Source organism: Pituophis catenifer, unplaced genomic scaffold, assembly GCF_029215685.1.
Source record: "Pituophis catenifer annectens isolate HBS135680 unplaced genomic scaffold, rPitCat1.0.hap2 SCAF_6, whole genome shotgun sequence".
In the NCBI taxonomy this organism is placed as follows: domain Eukaryota; kingdom Metazoa; phylum Chordata; class Lepidosauria; order Squamata; family Colubridae; genus Pituophis; species Pituophis catenifer.
Genome location: NW_027256886.1, coordinates 66,880,481 through 66,902,637, shown reverse-complemented (window position 1 = coordinate 66,902,637; position 22,157 = coordinate 66,880,481). Strand labels below are relative to the sequence as shown.

The window sequence follows — 22,157 nt, the reverse complement described above, 5'->3', positions numbered from 1 at the left end:
ATTAAGTGAATCACCGCAGTTGGTAAGTTAGTAACATGGTTGTTAAGTGAATCTCGCTTCCCCATTGCTTGCTTGTCGGAAAGTCACAAAAGGTGATCACATGACCCCGGGACACTGCAACCGTCATAAATATGAATCAGTTTCCATGAATCCAAATTTTGATCATGCGACCGTGCAGGCACTACAACAATCATGCTCATAAGTCACTTTCTTTTAGCACCATAGTAACTTAGAATAGTCACTAAATAAATGGTAAATTGAGAACTACCCATATAAATGTTTTACATAAATCACTGCAACCGTCATGAGTTTCCAAGCATCCAAATTTTGATCACGTGATCATGTGGACTGCAACAAGTGCAAAGTGTAAAAAAATGCTCCTAAATCTCTTTTTTTGTGCCGTTGTAACTTTGAATAGTTGTAAATTGAGGACTACCCATATAAATGTTTTAGGTAAATCTTGCGGTCTGTCTGGAGCACTTGATTTTGATTCCCCTTTCAGATCTGTTCATCTTGAACAACTGCCTGTTTACCTCGGTCATTGCAGTCTGGCATTTTGAGGCTTAAACGTTTCAATACTTTTCTTTCTCTTTGATTTGTTTTGGCTTCTAGAAAAAGATTGAAAATTACTTTGGTCAGCACAGGCTGGCGTTTTGAGACTTAAAAGTTTCAATAATTACTATTCTTTCTCTTTGATTTTTTTGGCTCCCAGAAAAAGATTGAAGGAGATGGCACTACTACAGCATGGCATTCTAAGTCTATTCTGATTGATTGATTGATTGAGGATTTTCCTCCTCCATTTTTATATTTTAATTGCCAGAAAGGGGGCGCCTGGTCCTGCCACGCCAGCATCCCCAAAGGAGGAGTTGACACCGGGATGCGAAGAGCCAAAGGCTTCTCGAGCCTCCAGCCTTCCACCCCATGAAGCTCAATTGGGTTATCGGCTGCGATGCTGGTCCAGGACCGCTCGTCGGTCCCTGTTTCTTCGCAGGCTCTGCAGAGGACGTCCGATCCTCCTTTCCGCCTGAGGGCGCTGTGGACATGGCATTTCCGGCCCGACTAGCGCCGAGATCTCACTTCCGCTACTTGCGTGCTTGAAATCAAGTGCTGGGAGAACCGAGAGTGAGACAGTGTCGGTTTTCCATGCAGCTGCCATGAAGCCGGTAAGAGCACGAGGGGTCGCTGCCGGGATAAATAGCGTGGCCTGAGCCCAGCCGGAAGTCGGGGGAGAGGATAGGCCGTGGTAGTGGGAGCGTAGCCTTGAGAGCCAGTTGCTGTGCGCGAGTTTTCAGGGCGTTTAAGTAAAGCCCCCCCCGCCCCCGTTCGCTCGGCGGGTTGTCCAGGAGCGCTGGACTTCCGTTCCCAGAATCCCTAGTCAGAGCATAGCTGGCTGGAGAATTCTGGGAGTTGAAGTCTTAAAGCTGCCAAGTTTGAAGACCTGCCCTACATGCAGCCGCAAGGATTTATGGGAAAGAATTTATGGGAAGCCAGCTATGCTGGCTGGAGAATTCTGGGAGTTGAAGTCCACAAGTCTTAAAGCTGCCATGTTTGAAGACCTGCAGCCGCAAGGATTTATGGGAATGAGAGTCCAGCGCTGTTGGAGGGCACCAGATTGGAGAAGAAGAATACAGATGGGATTTTAAGCAGTGGGAGTCCACGTTGGATAGGAAGATGTTTCCTAAAGATGGCTGAGGGTTGTTTTGTTTTGTGGGATGGGGATGTAGATATAGGACTCCTTTTCTTCCTTTTATCGGTTAAAGCGACTTGCCTCCAAGATATTAAATGATATTTACTTTATTAAAAAGTAAAACAACCCCAGGAAGAACATAGGGATATGGCACTGTTTGTCAACCTTGGCAACTTTTAAGATGTGCCACTCCATCTCCCAGAATTCTTCAGCCAGCCATTTCCTGTGGGGAATTCTGGGAGATGAAGTCCACCCATCTGAAAAAGTTGCCACAGTTGACAATACATTGCCATATGGTATTTGTTATACGGCACGGGGATTTCATTTCATTGCCACAAAAGTGTCCCTAAGGACTGCATTCCAGCACTAAAAAAAATTGGGGGGAACGCCCACAAGAGTTGGCCCCGTATTTTAATTTTGAATGTAATAAAAGAATGGATAATTTTTGTATGCAGGATGAATAACTGCATTTGATTAATTCAGTGTAATCTTAATTAAACAATTATATTTAGCCTAACCAGCATTTTATCCCACTAACTCATAGAGGGCCACCATTGTAACTCCAAGACCAAAGGTACATCTCAATTCAAGAGATTTTTAAACTCAAATAACACTGTGTCAATACTGTAAAACAGTTTTGAAATAATGCTACACTCTAGAATCCTTTGTAGGAGTCAGTCTCCAAAACATACATTGAGTGTATGCATGGGCACAACAGAGAGTTGGGAAATGGATGTATAAAATTTGCCTTTTTTTCTTCACTTATATTGGATAAGTATGCCACGGTTGCATTGTTAAAAAATTTCTAGTAAGAATTTTCCATTTGTCTTAATGCTTTTGCTTTGTATAATATTAACTTAATGTTGCTATTGAATTGGTTTTATTGTTTCAAAAATGTGTTGTAGTGAATAAGATGTCAGTTTAGGAGCAGGTTCAGGTTCATCCACAGCCATGGTTATTGTGGGCTTGAGCTATGTCTGTCTGTCTGTCTGTCCGTCCGTCCGTCCGTCCATCCATCCATCTATCTATAGATACAGATACAGATAGATATAGATATATATAGATCTCTCTCTCTCTCCCTCTCTCTCTCTCTCTCTCTCTCTCTGTGTGTGTGTGTGTATATGCCACATATTGATTTAAAAGGCCTACTAATTTGATTCTTATTGTCTCCAGAGGAGAAATAAAAAAAGAGTTCCAAGCTTTCGGAAGTTATTGAAAACAAGTAAAATAAAACTTGAAAACAAGTTAAAAAACAAGCAGTTCAAACAGGAAAGTGCTGTCAAGAAATATCGAAAAGAACAAAGGAAACTCAGACAAGCTGTAAAAGATGCTGTTTCTCGGAGGCCAGTGCCTTTGGAAGATCACAAAAAACCTCCAAGTAAGCTGTGTGTGTGTGTGTGTAAATATATAAGCTACTCAGAGCTTGTTAAATGTCACTATTTTATATTATTAACTCTAAGGATTGTTTAATAATCAGATTGTTGATTAACATAGGCGTGACCTATTTGCAGGCTATTTGCTCCCTAGAAGCGTTTATGTCACCTAAAGAGAGGCAACTTGGAGGTCATCTCTGTAGGTGACATAAAAGCTTCTAGGGATCAAATAACTAGCAAATATCCCACTCCTATCCCAGAGCTGTTCTTCAGTTCAAACTGAAAAAAACTTCTTAGATGAGAAGCAAAACATTTTCAAGGAAAAAGACTAAGAAAGTCCAGGTGCCTTTTGGAAAACCATATTTGGGACAACCATGACTTGGATGATTGAGAATCTTCATAGACATTTAGTCCATTCCTATCTTAATAGGATCTTAGTATAGATTATAAAAAAGAAAGCTCAGCTTCTCTGGAGCATGGGTGAGAAACTCAAGGCCCGGGGGCCGGATCTGTGCCTCTGATTTTTTTTTCACTTGTCTCAACAGAGAGGATGGAGAAAGAAGAAGAGAAAGAAGAAGAAGCACTCCCTCTAGATATGATGGATGAAGATGATCTGAAATTAATGGAAGAGTTGGCTCAAAAGGCATCTTTTATAACAAGGGACTTGTCTTCCAAGTGGGTGCTGGCAAAAGCAAAACTTAATAGAAAACCTTTCAACAGTTTCTTGTTTATTAAGCTTTCATTTCACATTCACTGATGTTACCAAGGTCTAAAATATAACTAATGTTTTATGTGTTGATCTTTCTAATTTAGATCTCAAGGGTTAAGAGTTTGACCGTAGTTTGCTTTTGGGTAGTTAACATCTGAAATAACGGAAATTATTAGAAAATGTCACTGAAGCATTAATTAAAATAACTGCTTGGTCCTCATGAATACATCACACAATTTGGCAAAGCTGTAACTGACAGGGCCCTTGGCCATTTTAATTTTTAATGTTAGCATTATGTAGCTGGTCCTTCATAGTCAAATTAATGACCCAAGTCGTTTGAATAAATAAAAATGATTCATATGCGAATTTCATTCCATAGTGAACCAGTTCACGCCAAGAAACGCAAGAATGAAAGTGTGATTGACAGATATGAGAAGATGCCAAGGCGCCTGCAGTCTGAACCTGAAAAGGAACTGATTCATCTGCTTCCAATCAAAGATAAGCATGGAATTATTCCACAGACCATGGAAAAGCCAGGTTAGATAAAGTTAGGATTGCCTCACAAACTACCAATAATTTATTTATTTATTTATTATTTATTTATTAGTTTGATTTATATGCCGCCCTTCTCCGGAGACTCAGGGCGGCTTACAATGCATTAAGAAATAGCCTTCATACTTTTGTATATCCTGCTTAGTAGGGCTTTTTTTTGCCCCGCCCAAGCGGGGTCAAAGTCAGCTTATTGCCCTCACAAACCGGGTCCTCATTTTACCTACCTTGAAAGGATGGAAGGCTGAGTCAACCTTGAGCCTGGTGAGAACTGAACTCGCAGTAATTGCAGGCAGCTGGCAGCTAAATGCTACTTTTAACAGTAGTTCAGTCTGCTGTGCCACCAGGCACATTTTAATAATAAAATGTGGAATCAGGGTGGTTTTTTTTAAAGGACATGCTCTTTCTTGCAGTTATAAGTGCTGAAGAGGAAACAGAAGAGAAAGAAGAAGTAGTTGAAGAAAAGGAAGTGACAGAAGGTAATTAATGCTTGGAAAATAATAATTTGAACAGTTGAAGTATTGATTCCCCCTCCCCCAATGCTGTGAATATTACTGGGACGGTGGTATAAGCAGTTTAATTGGTATTTCTTGGGAAGGAAGCTAAACACAGGTAGTCCTTGCTTAATGACAGTATTTGCAACCAGCAACTCTCTCCCAAACAATATGGTTATAAGGCTTGACATCATGTGACTGCCGACTTACAATAACACTTTGCAGCAGTTCTGCTTTCTTCATTAAGCAAATCCTGCTTAGCACAATTCCACTTGCGACCTGCCAGCTTTCCCATTGACTTCCGTTGTTGGAAGCTGACAGCGAAGGTCAGAAGGTAGCAACCACATAGCCGTGAGATGCTCTGATCATAATAATAGCAAGCTAGTTGCCAAGCACCTGGATTGCAATCACATGACCACGGGAACACTGTAATGGGTGCAACTACGAGAACCGGTTGTAAGTGTCCTTGTTCAGCACCATGGTAACTTCAAGCGGTCCTCACTGAACAAAGTGTCGTTCAGTGAGGACTACCTGTAGCTGGTCTTTATCCAAGCAGTAGACCGCTGTTAAATTGCTCCAGATGTCAGGCCAGCTTTGATCAGAAAATTGATGCTGTTTTCACAATGAGGCAGATATCTGAGCTATTGTTTGAAAGTAGATATGATGCAAAAAAAAGTCCAGCCGCCCCCACCCACCCCCCAATATAAAGTTATAAGTTTATCTTTACTAGAGGCACTGAGCCTGGGGCAGAGCATTCCAGAAAATCCTAAAATGGAAGCAGAGAGATCAAAAAGGTCTAAATAAAAATCCTTAGATTAACAGTTCAATAACAGCTGGAATGTTTCTTCCAAATGCTGTCTTTGCCATTTCTAAGTTAAATGTTTCCACTCTGGCTCGCTTGCATATGTTTTTTAAACAGTCAGTTGTTTTCTTTATTACCAGCCCCTGAAGACCCCTTATCTGGTCTTACTGTTGAAGAATTGTTAGTCCATCGGAAGAAAAAGCTACAGGAGAAGAAGATGCAGATAGCTGCTTTAGCATCTGCAATTTTGTCTGATCCAGAAAATACTGTAAGTAACCCTGGGTTTGGAAATAAGTTAAAATAATGGACATCTCAAAGTTAAGGCAGAGAGCAGTTTTGGGTTGAATGGCTTGGCACAATCAGGTCTCCCAATGATTTACATTCAGTTTTCCATGCTACCATCTTAAACTTTGTGGAAGTTAACTTTTAGATGAAAGGACAGTTTTCTTTCTCTAAATCAGGGGTGTATGACCTTGGCAATTTTAAGATGTGTGGATTTCAACTCCTTTAAGAACTGAGGAATTATGGGAGTTGAAGTCCACACATCTTAAAAGTCCCGGGGTTGGACACCCCTGCTCAAACAGTATTCATGATCTTATTCTTGGTCACACTTGTACATTTTAAATTAATACTATTGATTTTGATTAAAAATTAATTAAAAATATTTTTTTTAAAAAAAGATTGTCCTCTTTTCAAAAGATGTTTAATAAAAAATGAAATATTTTTAGCTACCAATCAGAGATTTTAAAAAAAAGCTTTATAGCAAGAGATTTAGAACTGGCGAGCAGAGTTGAAAGATTCTGAGAAATTTTAAAGCAGGGGTCTCCAAACTTGGCAACTTTAAGACTTGTGGACTTCAACTCTCAGAGTTCCTCAGCCTTTGCAAAGCTTTGCAAAGCTGGCTGAGGAACTCTGAGAGTTGAAGTCCACAAGTCTTAAAGTTGCCAAGTTTGGAGACCCCTGTTTTAGAGAGTAGATTGTATGACAAAAGATAATTCCTGACTACTTATCTGAAATGCCACCTGGAATATACTAAGGGAGGAGCAGGCATGAAGGTTTCATTTTATTGTGGAAATATAATTACTATAGGTTGAACCACCTATCTCTCTCTCCCCAGCATCAGAGTTTAGGGGTAAATATAAGTTTATCAATCACACAACTTCTGAAAGACTTAAGTTGGCTAATGTGAAAAGTTCATGAAGTTAAAAATGATACTCTGAAAATCACACGTTGCTCATTTCAAGCCTCTTTTTTTGTTTTGTTCGTTCTTTGGTTAAAAAAAAATCCTCTCTAATTTGGGAAATGGGTAAAATTTACACATGCTAATTTCTATGATACAATGTATGTGAAAAGCAGCATTTTTATGTCAAAGCTCAATGTTGCTAAAATTATACCTAGGTGAGTTAACTGGAGCAGCAGTGCTAGTTCTTTCCCTAATCTGGATTTTATCATTTCTATCCACTTCAGTCTGAAAAGCCAAATATCAGAGATGATAGGAATAGCACCAAAAATATCTTGAATTGTTTTGGTTGGTAGAGTTGGTGATGGGATTCCCAGATTTAGCATAAAATTGGATTTCTTATTTTTAATACCATCATATCTGAACATTTGCACTTGAGCTTACATAGTGACAGGTATGTACTCAAAGGTGTGTCATTTTTGAACAGATAAAGAAACTGAAAGAGTTGCGTGCCATGTTGATGGAACAAGATCCCAATGTGGCTGTGATTGTGCGAAAATTGGTGATGATTTCTTTGATGGAGCTCTTCAAAGATATTACTCCATCCTACAAAATCAGGCCTTTGACAGAAAGAGAGAAAAACACGAAGGTGAGGTTATACAATGACAGGGGCTTAATATTAAAACTGGAAAGGTTTAAAAATACTTTGGGGGAAAAACATCAAGATTTTGTTAGAAATTTGCGGTTTGGGTTTTAATAGTCATTTGAATAATTTTACCTTGATCTTGGTATCATCACTCATCCCTGCAGATTTATTGAAAGAAAGTCAACTTAAATGTTTGTCAAATATCAAATTTGCAGAGATTGCATAGTTTCTTAGTGAATAAGAATCTGGAGTTCTACAGATAGTCCTTGACTTATGACCACAATTGAACCCTAAAATTTCTGTTGTTAAGTGATACATTCGTTAAGTGGGTTTTGCCCCATTTTACGACCTTTCCTGCCACAGTTGTTAAGTGAATCATTGCAATTCTTAAATTAGTAACACGGTTGTTAAGTGAATCTGGCTTCCCCATTGACTTTGCTTGTCAGAAGATCGCAAAAGGTGATCACATGACCTTGGGACACAGCAATGGTCATAAGTATGAACCATTGTCAAGGGTCTAATTTTGATAACATGATCATGGGGAAGCTACAAAGGTCATAAGTGTGAAAAATGTTAATAAGCCACTTTTTAGTGCCATTGTAACTTTGAACAGTCACTAAATGAACTGTTGTTAAGTCGATGACTAGCTGTACTAATTGATGAAAATGGAATTTAAATTAACCTGATTTTTTTAGAATTTGCCCCATGAGTTAGCTACTTGACTTAGAAATCCTATTGTAGGATGCTCTTACAATAAATGGATTTAAGCTCAGAATGTCCCAAAGGTGCTTTTTCAAGAGGCAACTGGACTTTCTGTTTTTCTTTGAAGACGTTTTGCTTCTCATCCAAGAAGCTTCTTCAGCTCTGATTGGAGGGTGGGGAAGTCAGAGCTGAAGAAGCTTCTTGGATGAGAAGCAAAACGTCTTCAAAGAAAAACAAGGAAGTCCAGTTGCCTCTTGAAAAAGCACCTTTGGGACAACCATGACCTGGATGACTGAGAATCTCCATAGACATTAAGCTAAGAATTATTTTTTTACTGGAACTTTTAAAGTTGTACAACGTGAGAAAAAGGGAATCTAGCTGCTAAGTTTCAGAGAGCTTTTCAGCAAAGAATTCAGTATTTTTAATACCAATGTTTTATAGTTGGCATAGTTCCAGTGAAATAAATGCTCATCTGAAATCTTGAACATTAATCCCTTCAGACATGTGCATTACACTAAGTAGAATACCTACTACTGAGTAATGTTTTTTAAATGCAAATGATTGAGTAATACAGTGGATACATGGCAAAATATTTTTACAAAGTTTCCTTTTTATCTGCAGGTTAAAAAAGAAACTCAGAAATTGAGAGAATTTGAAGAAGGCCTTGTGAGCCAATACAAGTTTTATTTAGAAAATCTGGAACAATGTATAAAAGGTATAACCTCCAGGATGGATCAAGATATAAATAAATGTGTATTTTTTTTTAAGAATGTCCAGTTAGGAAGCATACCAATTCTTATAAAAGATTAGTCTTACTTTAAAGCCAGTGAATAAATAGTATAAAATTATATTTGAATTCCATCACAGAGAAAGAAAAGGAATTGCCCTTTCTGTAAATTATAAACCGTAATATTTAATGGAATCTAATTTTAGAATTTTTGCTTATGTGTTCCTGGTTCTTTTCCATTTTTAGTCTCTTCTTTTTCTCCATTTTAAGTCTTGGTTTTATTCAAGATTTTACTGTTAAATATATTATATATTTGGAAAAGACTACATGGGAAAAGAGAGAATTTTTTCAGAAGAATATAATAACGTACAGGTCAATTTACATTCAAGTTTTAAATCTGCTTTGCATTTCTGATATCTGTGAAGAATTTTTTTAAAAAAAACAGTAAAATATGCACTAGCTTCAGGATTGGTCTCGCCTTTGATCTTAGGTTAATGCAAATTAGATCTAAGAACAAAAATATTCTTACCATTACATGAAAAGCCACAGACCTTTTTTAAAAATCTTTTGCTGTATGCTGTTAGCGACTACAATTGGGATTGGAAATTTGGTTGTTAACAAAGTGGTCACTAAGTGAAACACCACAATTTTACAATCTTACTTCAGCTTTTCTCCACTTTACAAGCCTCTGAGGGTCATAATTGCAGTGACTGGTCACAAAATAACTTTTTCATTGTAACTCTGAAGGATCACCAAGAAAAGGCATTCACTAAGAGTTGGTAGCTTCAGGTCTTTGCTAAGAATTTACTGAAGTCAATAGTGGGCTTTGTCAAAATCAGCAGTACAATAAGACTGCCAGCAAAGGGCTTGTGTGTGCATGTATATATGTACACAGGCTGAGGAAAGGCTTCAAAGTAGTCACATCAACTGTTCAAGAGGATGCAGCTGCTTTAATGCTCAGAGGAGAAATAAACTTGCCAATCACTCTTTTCAAAATTTTTGCACAGCCCTAATTTTCCTCAATTTCACACTGTGCCTGTATAGATTTGGTAGTGTTAGAAAGTATCATTATTTATACTTAAGGAACTTGCTCAGTTGAAAGAACTAAAATGTTTTGAGCAAATTTTTGAAGATTAATAATTGTAACAGAGCAAAGCTCTATTTTTCCAATATTCCAGATAGAGCCTCTCAGGAGCATTATCATCCAGTGATTGCAGTTCAGTGCCTGATTTTCAGGCATTCTTCCCCTCTACATTCTGAACTATTCCATTCAGGTTTTGAAATCATACTATTAGTAACGAAGGAATCTGGAAATACTGAAGCTTTGCATAATGTTTCCTTTAGATTGGAAGCAAAGGAAGCTGAAGAAAAGCAACGTGATTTCAATGAAGGCCTACAAAGGCCTTGCCGAGATTGCTGTGAAGTGCCTTTGTGAGCTCCTGGTTGCCCTACCTCACTTCAACTTCCACAATAACATCATTGCACTGGTTGTACCACTTATGAACGATGATTCAAAAAAGGTAGGCCTTCCGGCTTAATTTTATACTAAACATGTTGATTTCCAAAACAAATCCTCTAAACTGGAATTTTTAAACCTCACAGATTTCTGAACCATGTTGTGATGCAATTAGGAGCCTCTTCAAGCAAGATAAGTTAGGTGTTGCTTCACTTGGTGTGGTGAAGGTCATTTCTGGCCTGGTGAAAAGTCGGAATTATGATGTGAGACCTGAGGTGAGTTTGTTGGTATGTTCGTTTGTTTTTGAGAAAGCATTGAAGATGGATTCCCTTGTTTCTATTGAAATGGCATCAAATCTTCAATTCAGTGCTTTGATTGAAGGTTTGGATATATTTATTTCTGTCCTTCATAAACGAATGGCAAGAATGACAGCTGGGAATCTCTGTCGCACGGGTATCTAACCTTGACCACTTTAATATTTGTGGACTTCAACTCCCAGAATTCCCCACCCAGCCATCCTTGCCAGCACTTCATGCTGCTCTATCTGAAAGAAATTGTTTTAATTTTTCATATATATTTTTGTAAAGTCTTGACTCAACTCTATAATTTGGACCAGAATTTTGGTCACCAGGTGAGACAGTCATTAAGCAAGTCATCATGTGACTAGACCCAACTTCACAACCATTTTTTACTGTGGTCATTAAGCAAATCATATCACAGTTCATTCTAATTTCGCTTGTCAGAAGCCAACTGAGGTCCCAAATCACATGATTGCAAGATGCTGTGTTTATCATAAATGTGAGCTAGTTACCAAGTGCCCGAATTATAATCATATGAACTTGGGAGTGGTACAATCATAATTTTGAGGGCAGGTCGTAAGTCACTTTTTTTTGGCACTGTCATAACTTTGAACCATTATTAAACAACTATTGTAAATCAAGGACTTCCTGTACATTTTTGATGAGAAATAAATGCATGCGGATTCTATTTAGGTTTTAATGGCGCTACTTTATCTAAGAATTAAAGAAGTGGAAGTAAAAAAAGATGCAGAAGACATTACGCCAAAGAGCAAATTCATGACCTACAAAGACAAAAGGAAAAATCTATCCAGGATGCAAAGAAAGGTAGGTGTGTTGTTGTTTTTTTGCTACAGTGAGCAAAAATGTGAAACAGAATTCGGAACTAATAATATGTCCTGGGTACCAAGGGAGCAGTGGCTGATTCAGAAGACTGGGCATGTTTACATGTACCATAATTCTTTGAAAGCTGTTTTGGATCTGATGATATTGATGATATATCTGATGATATTGTTAGCCCAATATATGAAATGTAGAAAACCCAATCATTGGTAGTTTGTAGATGTACAATGTTTGTACATTGTAGTAAGACCACCCTGCCCTTATTTTTTTCCCCAAAAATATTCTTGTCTATTTTTGAGGGATTTTCTTTAAAAAAAATACTAGCCAAAAATTATAATACTAAGAAAATGTCAATATTATTGTAAACTCTATGTGGGGATTCTCCAAATCAGGAGTGGGTAGAAAATAGATCCGAATCTACTGGTGATTGGAAAAGCTCAGCAAGAGATTCTGATTCTCAGTTGTTCAAGAATATAAGCACAAAATGTGTGCGCACACACACACACACACATGTGAATAAAGCATGAATTACCATGGGTCAGTATTTACACGGAAGCACCATAGGCATGTTTGGTACTAAAACCCCAAATAAGTCAGAATTCTTTCATTCTGACTCAAACATGCACGTAACAATTTGACGTCCAAGGACAACGTGCAGCCTTAAGCACTTCTGCCATTTCCATAAATCATGACAGAAGGGAAACCTGTCAGATATTTGGGGAGTAATCCGTTAACTTCTTTGTTTATAATATTGATACCTATTCAGCGTTAGAAGCTCTGGCTGGATAGCATTCAATAAAACATCATCAGAGAATAATAATAATAATCACATGGCTAAAACTATCATAATGCAACCCAAGAATTCAGGTAAAGAATCACTGAGAGTCTTAGATGTAGACACTCTCATCCAGTCACCTCTGACACAGAGCTTGATGACAGCCATAGTGCTCCTGCCTACCTGGCTGGTGTGTATGTGTGTGTAAGGTGGGGGGCGGGGTGAGGAAAAAGAAAAACCCAACAGGCAAATTTGAAGTAGAAGAGGGCCCTTATTCTCCCCCCGCCAAGTGTTGGCCAACTTGGTCACGGAGGAATTCAGTATTGTTATGAATAATTCAGGGGAAAAAATGCCATTGTGGATTGGAAATCCAGGGATTCAAAATCATTTGTGTTCCAATTGCCAAATCTGGTTAGCTTCTAAGTCGGGGGTCTCCAACAGTGGTGGAATTCAATTTTTTTTACCTGCTGGTTCTGTGGGTTTGGCTTGGTGGGCATGATGTGGCTTGGTGGGTGTGGCAGGGGAAGGATACTGCAAAATCCCCCATTCCCTCCCTACTCCTGGGGGAAGGATATTGCAAAATCTCCATTCCCACCCCACTCTGTGGCCAGAGATGGTATTTGCTGGTTCTCCGAACTACTCAAAATTTCCACTATCGGTTCTCCAGAACCTGTCAGAACCTGCTGAATAGCACCCCTGCTCTCTAACTTTGGCAACTTTAAGCCTGGCGGACTTCAATTCTGGGAGTTGAAGTCTGCCAGGCTTAAAGTCGCCAAGGTTGGAGATCCCTGTTCTAAACTACTTGTTCCATTTCAGTGGAAGAAAGCAGAAGAAAAACTGGAGCGAGAACTGTTGGAAGCCGAAGCCTCTGAAAATACAGAGAAAAAACTGAAACTGGTATCTACATTCTTCATACATTTTATATTTTCTGGGGTCCTTCTGTGTTGCACATGAAGTAGGACTGGATCAAGTGACGTATTTCTTCCAAATTCTTTTTCCGCTGTGGCTCATCAGAAATAGTGGATTCAAGTAGAAATGGGGGGCCATGAATAAAGACTTAAAACCTGATATTATACAGGTAGTCCTTGTTTAATGACCACAATTAGAGCCAGCAACACTGTCACTAAAGCTCATGGTCACGAAGTGGAAAATCGTGTGATCGTGACAGGCTTACCACATAACTTCCTCTTCAGTTGTTAATGACCACAATTGTGGCCATCACATGACCACAATTTGCTATTTTACTTCTCCATTTTCTGTTAATTCTGCTTTTTGGAAGACAGTTGCAAAATGCCTCAATGGTGATTACATGACCATTGGGCACTGCAGTGGTGATAAAACTGTTTTATCACCACTGTAGTGGTGCTCACAAAACTGTTGAATGGTCACTAAATGAAGCGGTCGGTAAGCGAGGGCTACCTATAGTCATAGGTTCATATCTCATTATGCCATTGGTGTTCTTCAGAAGCTGAGCGAATCCAAAAATACAGCAATAGATTGTTACTTTGAGCTAATAAGTAGTTTTTTCTTTACTAATGTGATTGCATTAATGGAGGGTGTGTCATAGCTACAGTTGCTGTTAACTCAGAATGGTATAAAGCTGTAATGTTTCTGGCTGCCAAAATTATAATTAGACAGTTTATTAAAAAGCCAGGAATTTTTAATAGTAATTTAGGATTAATAGCTTCTAAAATGATGCATGAAGAAAAAAATATTTGATTAAAATGAAATCATTTAGGTTCATGTATCATTTTATGCCTTTTTTACTATAGCATACAGAAACGTTGAATATCGTATTTTTGACTTACTTCCGAATCTTGAAAAAAGCCCAGAAATCTCCTCTTGTGCCTGCTGTGCTGGAAGGTCTTGCAAAGTAAGTATTTCAGAATAATTTTGAGATTTCTTTAAAAAAAGAAAGAAAGAAAGAAATCCAGGGACGACATGCTAAGGTCTATACTTACATTATAAACTTACGAGCAGTTGTTTACAGCATTCTTCAAAATTAAATATCATAATATAAAAAGCAACATTTGAAATATTTAGTTGACTAACAGTTCTGTATCTGCCTTATGTTTTATCTTTTGTTATCAATATGAATTTTGGGGTTTTCAAAATTCCTCCTAGTAAGTGAAATGGAACCTTGTTCCTTGCTATGTGCATTTATTTAGGAATGAAAACAATGCTACAAAATCAGGACTAAGGGACAATCTTAATCTATGACCTCTCCAAATAAAATATCAAAAGAAACAAACAACATAAGAGTTTTGTGGATGAATCCTATGTAAAATCAAGTTTCTTTCATTTAGATTTGCCCATCTCATAAACTTGGAATTTTTTGATGATCTTTTGATGGTTCTCCATTCCCTTATTGTGTCTGGGGTAAGTTTACTGCTTTCTGATTAAACGAGGGCCCTTATTCTGTGTCAGAAGTAAGGAATCTGCAATTTGCCGCTTGTAATATACAATACAATACAATACAATACAATACAATACAATACAATACAATACTATACTATACTATACTATACTATACTATACTATACTATACTATACTATACTATACTATACAATACTATACCATACAATACTATACTATACTATACTATACTATACTATACTATACTATACTATACTATACTATACTATACTATAATACTATACTATACAATACTATACTATACAATACTATACAATACTATACAATACAATACTATACTATACTATACAATACTATACTATACAATACTATACTATACAATACAATACTATACGATACGATACGATACGATACGATACAATACTATACTATACTATACTATACTATACTATACTATACTATACTATACTATACTATACTATACTATACTATAATTAATATAATATAATATAATATAATATAATATAATATAATATAATATAATATAATATAATATAATATAATATAATATAATGCCCACGTTGGCTTTATAAGGCTCCATCCTCAGATTCCCCTTTTCCCACTGCCCCAGCAGTAAGAAAACAAAAACTGTGTTCAGCGTGGGTTTTCTCTCCTCTTTTTTTTTTTTTTTTTAATTTGATTTATATGCCGCCCTTCTCCGGAGACTCAGGCGGCTTACTGTGCGTTAAGCAATAGCCTTCATACTTTTGTATATTTATACAAAGTCAGCTTATTGCCCCCACAAACTGGGTCCTCAATTTACCTACCTTAGAAAGGATGGAAGGCTTAGTCAACCTTGAGCCTGGCGAGATTCGATCTTACTTTAATTGCAGACAGCTGGTGTTAAATTACAGTGCTTCTGTCTGTTGAGCTAAACCAGGCTTTTTAATCTATTGTTTCATTATAGAGAATAAAATACAGAACAGCAAAAGCAAAAAACAAAATGAAACAAAGGAAAAACATACATTCAACCTTAACACAATAAAAAAGAAAAAAAAAGTGTACAAAAAAGGAAGAAAAAATGGTCAATTGGATTTAACATTTAACATGTAGGATCCACCCTGGCTGAGGGCTGGGAAAAAAAGAAGGAATAAATTATCCTCCCCTTTTACAAGTCAACAGGTTGAGCTAAACGTTACACTAATCTAAAATTAGGGATTTTCTCCCCTCTCAACTCAGAGGTGGAAAAATGATGCATAGATCAGATCGGGATGTGTGTGTGTTTGTGGTAGACATAGAAAAATTGTGTGTTCTTATGCATGTGGATGGATGAAACCAGTTACATTAATGGGAATGGAAAAGAAATTCCTGCAGTTTGGCTGTAAGAGTCCCCCACCCCATTCCTCACTTACGATCACAGAGCCTTGGAGTCTATGCCCTAACAATTCACCTTTGACCTTTTTAGGTGTTAAGCCATAGAGAGAGCCTGCACTGTATCCTATCAGCATTTCACATTTTGTCCGGGCAAGGTAAGGGATTTGATTTCATATTGTGTGGGATTTGACTTTTTATGATCAGCTTGAAGTGATACAATTCCATAGTTCAGCCTAAGAAATTAGAGAGTTGTTAATTTTGCATCAAAAGTCTCCTTAAGACAGTTTGTAAGAAGACAGCAAGGAGACTGTTTTCATCTGGAACTAAGGTAGGACCACTGATTTTGTTGCCTGTTTTTTGTTCTTGTGGGTTTTTTTTCTCTATCTGCTTTTGCATTTGTAAGTAAAACAATATAGCAACAGTTCGACCAATGCATTTAGAGATACTTCTCAGTTAAAACTATCGTAATTGGGACAGGCAACTCTATCGCTAAGTGACACGGTTGTAAACCAAAATATCACATAACTTTGCTGACTTACAACAGCAATTCAGGTTGTGGTTAAGCAAATTACACACAGCAATTGAACACAACATCCCGTCACCGCAACTTGCGATTTCCTGCCAATTTCCCCATTGATCTTGTTGGAAGCCTGCAGTAAAGATGACAAACAGCCTTCACGTGATTGTCGTAATTGTGCACCAATTGCCAAGTACCCAAATTGTGATCGCATGACTACGGGGACACTGTGATAGCCATAACTACAAGGATCCATCATAAGCTCCCCTCATTCATTGCCGTCATAATTTCAAATAGTTTAGTGGCCACTAAATGATGACCACCTGTAAATCAAAAAGAAATTAATTCTCGTAGAAGGTAAGACTTTTAATCTTAACACGTGAGAATCCAAATGCATTACTGTATTTTCAGATATAGAAACCTACTTAACTGGAATTCTTTTCCATAGGTGATGTCCTTAACATTGACCCTTTGAAGTTCTACACTCATCTTTACAAGACATTATTTAAGATACATGCAGGTAATTCCTGATTTCAATGTATTGAATATTAACATATAATATTATCTGAATATATAGAAATGGATCCTTTCTAGCTGCCCAGATTTGTTTCACTGATTGTCCTCTAATATTTAAAGCTGTTTGGGGACACCAAAGTTTGAATGACATCTTTGAGTGACATCCGCCCCCTTTTACAGCAGATGGCTTGGGTGTCTCAATAGCTTCAAGACATTTTTGTGGCTCATCAACAAAGAAACTAAATCTCGGTGTAAATCCACATGGGATTCTATATCTTTAGCCAAGTGATCCTTAACTGATTAAAGAGAGGGTAGTAGAACTGTGGCTTTTCAACTTTTTGGGCTATTACTGGGGGTTTCATTTTGTGTTCAAGGAGCTACAAATGAAGATGCAGCAATAGTGTTGCAATGTCTGGATATAATGCTCGCCAAGCGTAGAAAACAGGTGACTCAACAGAGGGCGCTTGCTTTCATTAAGCGTCTTTCCATCATGGCGCTCCAGGTCCTTCCGAACTCCAGTATTGGAATCTTGGCAACCAACAGAACATTAATGCATGTAAGTTTGTAATAGCCTGGCTGATATCTCACAGGTTATGGGGTGCAAATTGTGTTGCATCCACTTTCTTGCCAAGAGGCACAATCTCATTATTAGGAGCCGTGGTGGCACAGTGGTTAGAACATAGTATTGCAGGCTAATTCAGCTCACTGCCAGGAGTTTGATCCTGACCGACTCAAGGTTGACTCACCTTCCATCCTTCCGAGGTGGGTAAAATGAGGACCCAGATTGTTGGGGGCAAGATGCTGACTCTGTAAACCACTTAGAGAGGGCTGGAAAGCACTATGAAAGTGGTATATAAGTCTAAGTTGTATTGCTGTTGTGTAGTTATCCCAACTTCCCTATTTATTTTTTCAGTTTTTCTTAGTCCTTTGGGTAACTATGTTTATACCTTAAGTATTAATTATATCTAATTTAAATGTGTAGAGAAAATACTCTCATCGGATCACTCTCTTATTTAAGGAAACAGGCCATATCTTCCCAGGGAAGAAATTATATATTTATTTTATTTAGTTATTAATCGAATTTATATAACCACTCATGTCACCAACAAGTGATATAGGGTCCCGTGTGAACATGCCATGGATTTTATAATGCCAATGCCTCCAAAAATTATGAAATGGGGAATTTGAAAGCCAATCTGCTGGTCATCGTCAATATTCAGCCCATGAGCTCCTTTTCACTGGATCTCACCATCTGAAGGGATTTAGGGAAGAGATCATAGGCTGTATAAGAATGCCCACCTGAAATCCTTAGGAGACAACAGAGCTATTAATAAAGGAGCTAGTCTAATCTTGGAATTCATTTTCATGCTTTCCTTTAGCAGCAAGATATATAGGGCCTGAAGGGTTATTGCTTTTTACTATTTTTACATTGAGTTTTTATCCTTGTAAGCTGCGCCGAGTCATTGAGAATGAGTTGGGCGGCCATATAAATTTTCTTAAATGAATACATTAAACATGAAAGCAGTATACCATCCACTGCTGCTCCTGGAAAATTATGTCTCTTACCCACTTAGGCTGAGACCTGCCTCCTGGGGCTGCTGTAACAAAATGCCAGTCTCAGTATTATATTCCCAACTCAGGTAACTATTGTAATGCAGTATGCGTTAGATGGGAAAAAGTGAGGGTACATTTATTCTTGGAAAGCAAAATACATAACCGGTTATAAACCGAGTTTGATATATTTTAATAGCTGCAGTTGATAGATGATGGTTCTGCTTGAAATTGTCCTTCTAATTTCATGTGTTCTTACTTGTTGCATCTTCATAGGTGCACAAAATTTTGTATTGATAAGATATAAAGAAATAACCATGCAATGTACAAAATAATCCAAAGCTATTTTAGTCTTTATGAGGTAGAACAGTGATGGTGAACCTTTTTGGCACCAAGTGCCCAAACTGGAACATGTGTACATGTGTGTGCATGTGCTGGAGTGCCAGAAACCCAAACACCAACTGGCCGGTGCACATGCCTGTTTTTTGGCTGTTTTCCAGCACTCCAGCACCCATAAAGAGCAGAAATAAAAGAGTCTGGATAGCTCTGCAAACTAAAGCACTGTAATTTAACACCAGCTATCTACAATTAAAGTAAGTTCGAATCTTGCCAGGCTCAAGGTTGACTCAGCCTTCCATCCTTTCTAAGGTAGGTAAATTGAGGACCCAGTTTGTGGGGGCAATAAGCTGATTTTGTATAAAATATACAAAAAGTATGAAGGCTATTGCTTAACGCACTGTAAGCCGCCCTGAGTCTCCAGCGAAGGGCGGCATATAAATCAAAAAAAAAAAAAAAAAAAAGAGCAGCTGGCGATGGTGCGTGTGCCCATAGAGAAGGCTCTGCCTGCCACTTCTGGCACTCATGCCATAGGTTTGTCATCACAGAGTTAGAAAAATGTATTTCAATAACTAAGATACTATAGACCAGGGGTATCCAATCTGGACAACTTTAAGACCTGTGGACTTCAACTCCCAGAATTCATGGCTGGCTGGGGAATTCTGGGAGTTGAAGTCCACAAGTCTTAAAGTTGCCAAGGTTGGTCAGTCCTACTGTGGACCATATGTACAATAGAGATTCCATATTAAGAATTAAGTACTCACTTGGGGGAGAAATCGTTTTATTCTTTGAGATGAACATGACATCTTGTAATTTTTTTTTTTTTTTTTTTGTGGGACTCTTTTGTTCCCCCAACAAAACTTCATTACAGGTTTTCCCAAAGATGGACCTTCTTTTAGACAATGAATCGCAGGGGAGTGGTGTTTACCTACCTGAATTGGATCAGCCAGAATACTGTAATGCTCAGAACTCGGCTCTCTGGGAGTTGCATTCCCTCTTGGTGAGAACCTCACATTTCATAGCTTTGTTTTTGATTTCTAGTGTAGGAATCCTATTTTCTTTCTTTCTGAAGAGTTTTATTTTCCTCCTGAGCTAGAATGTCTAGGAATGAGTTTATGAATTTTATGTACTATTTTCAACCTCTAATGAATACTCATCTAATAATGGTTTTTTTGTTTGTTTGTTTTCATAATCCTGATTAGTTCATATACATGTCTACTCCATTCCACCAGTCTTTTTTGAATTAAAACTTTCCTGCTTTGTTTTTTTCCAACAACTGCCTGTTTTCAGATTACCTTGGCCAAGTAATTTATTGAAGTTGAACAGTGGTTTAAGATTACCTGGCCTTACTGTTTTAATCAGTTGCTTTTAACAGTTAAATAATGTTTAAACAGTTAAATAATTCACTTCAGAGAAGTGAATCGGGGTTAAGTGCATTGATACAGGAAACTGTCAAACATCTCAATTTGCTGCGACTTCTCTTGTTTTCAGAGACACTATCACCCGGTTGTTCAGAAATTTGCAGCTCATCTCTTGGCAGGAGCTCCAGCTGAAGGATCAGAAGCTCTTGGGCATGACCTTGGCCGGAGGTGAGAGAACATTCTATGCAGCGCAGGGTGGATTCGATTTAAATCAACTCGATTTAAATCACAATTTAAATCACAATTTAAATCATGATTTAAATCAGTAGTAAAAAGATTTGATTTAAATCAACTCGATTTAAATCATAATTTTTAAAGAGCAACTGCCATCTCTGTCCTGCAGCGGCTCCTCCTCTGGCCCACTGCTGACTCACCGACAGTCCCAATATTGCAGAATATACAGCCTCATGCTACATAACTAAGCTCCGTTTCATGCTGAATAAATTAAATTATCAATGTAGCTTAAATAGAAAACAATCTTTAGATTGATTTTTATCCCAAAAGCATTTTATTAAAATATATTTGATAAAAATCAAAACAATCCAATTTAAATTTTAAAAATCTGATTAAAAAAATATTAAAAAAAATATCGATTTTTATCCACCCTGGTGCATTGTCCATAAACAAGCCAGCATCAGTTTTATCATCAAATTACATTCAGTGGGCTAACTACCTCTAAGCCTGCAGGCTTTATGCAGCTGTTGTGACCAATGACTGGTCATTAAAGATGTTTTCTACATTAATTTCAAGAAGAAAATGATCTCTTAATTCATTGTTATCCTTAATGGGAAATAAAAGATTTTCAGAAATTACCTTATATCTCAGTCTCTGGAATTGTACTTCTGCAGTATCTGAAGGGAAAACATTCCTTCTGGTTTCAGTCTAGAGAGCTCTGTACATTTCTGGCCTAGATTCTTTCATTATTAAGGCCTGTTGTTGCTTTGCTTTTTCAAAACTTGTTTGCATGTTAAGAAATTGTTTGAAAATAATGGAAATTAAATATGGCTATGTATCATAGGTCGCCTGGTGAACTTTTTGAGGCCTACAGTATGAAAGATATGACATTTGATCCTTCTATTCCATCAGTTGCACGTAGGAAAAAGGTACTTCTGTAGAAATTTGTTTCTTAAAATATGGGACATTACCATAAGGTTTATAACTGTTTGCTTTCAATTTTTTATGATCGTATGCTTCTTTGTTTCAGGGTAAATTTTTACAAGGTGATTTATTTCTGAATGAGGACGTGACTAAATTGGTTAAGCTTCATCTTGAAGAGCCTGGTTTACAAGGAGCCCTGGATTTTGCTGAAGACATAAAGATATTTCCAGCATCATAACTATATTGCAAGCTAATTCAGCCTGTTTGAAAATACCAGACCTATGAAAAAGTGACTTGTTCTATTGAAGTGTAGATTTTCATACTGCAGAAACATGTTAGAAGAGCATTTTTGTAATTCCTAGAATATTTCAGGTAAATTCTTTAAAAATTCAGAAATGATTACTCCACACTGATGGCTAAAGTTTAGAATTTATAATTTATTCAAACTTGCATTTGTAAAAAAACAATTGTACAGTATTCTCAGTGCAAAATAATGCCTTTTTCCGTAACTATATAAACATGGTTGATTCCTAGAATTTTTTAATTATAAATACAGAACTTTCTTTTTAAAAAAAAAAGATTCTGGACTGGTTTGTTCTAACTCATCATTTGACATTTGAGTGGTGTAAGCAGAGTTTGAACAGATATTTAAAAACAAAAATGTAGAGTTTTCCACTCGTTCACACTGTATTCATTTTTTCTATCATTATATTCATTTAGATAGATGC

At 37.4% G+C, this 22,157-nt stretch overlaps 1 protein-coding gene across 1 annotated transcript; it reads left to right on the top strand.

Moving 5' to 3' along the window:
- The first annotated feature begins 1,093 nt into the window (after positions 1 to 1,093).
- Positions 1,094 to 21,957, top strand: NOC3L (NOC3 like DNA replication regulator). The gene is made up of 21 exons (XM_070945128.1): positions 1,094 to 1,163; positions 2,861 to 3,065; positions 3,606 to 3,735; positions 4,149 to 4,306; positions 4,732 to 4,797; positions 5,755 to 5,882; positions 7,282 to 7,443; positions 8,764 to 8,857; positions 10,214 to 10,389; positions 10,472 to 10,600; positions 11,318 to 11,449; positions 13,056 to 13,136; positions 14,012 to 14,112; positions 14,546 to 14,618; positions 16,082 to 16,145; positions 16,956 to 17,027; positions 17,398 to 17,579; positions 19,782 to 19,910; positions 20,402 to 20,499; positions 21,350 to 21,434; positions 21,536 to 21,957. Exons 1-21 carry the CDS (start codon positions 1,155 to 1,157, stop codon positions 21,665 to 21,667), a joined length of 2,406 nt encoding a protein of 801 aa, XP_070801229.1. The 5' UTR covers positions 1,094 to 1,154; the 3' UTR covers positions 21,668 to 21,957.
- Positions 21,958 to 22,157: the final 200 nt, after the last annotated feature.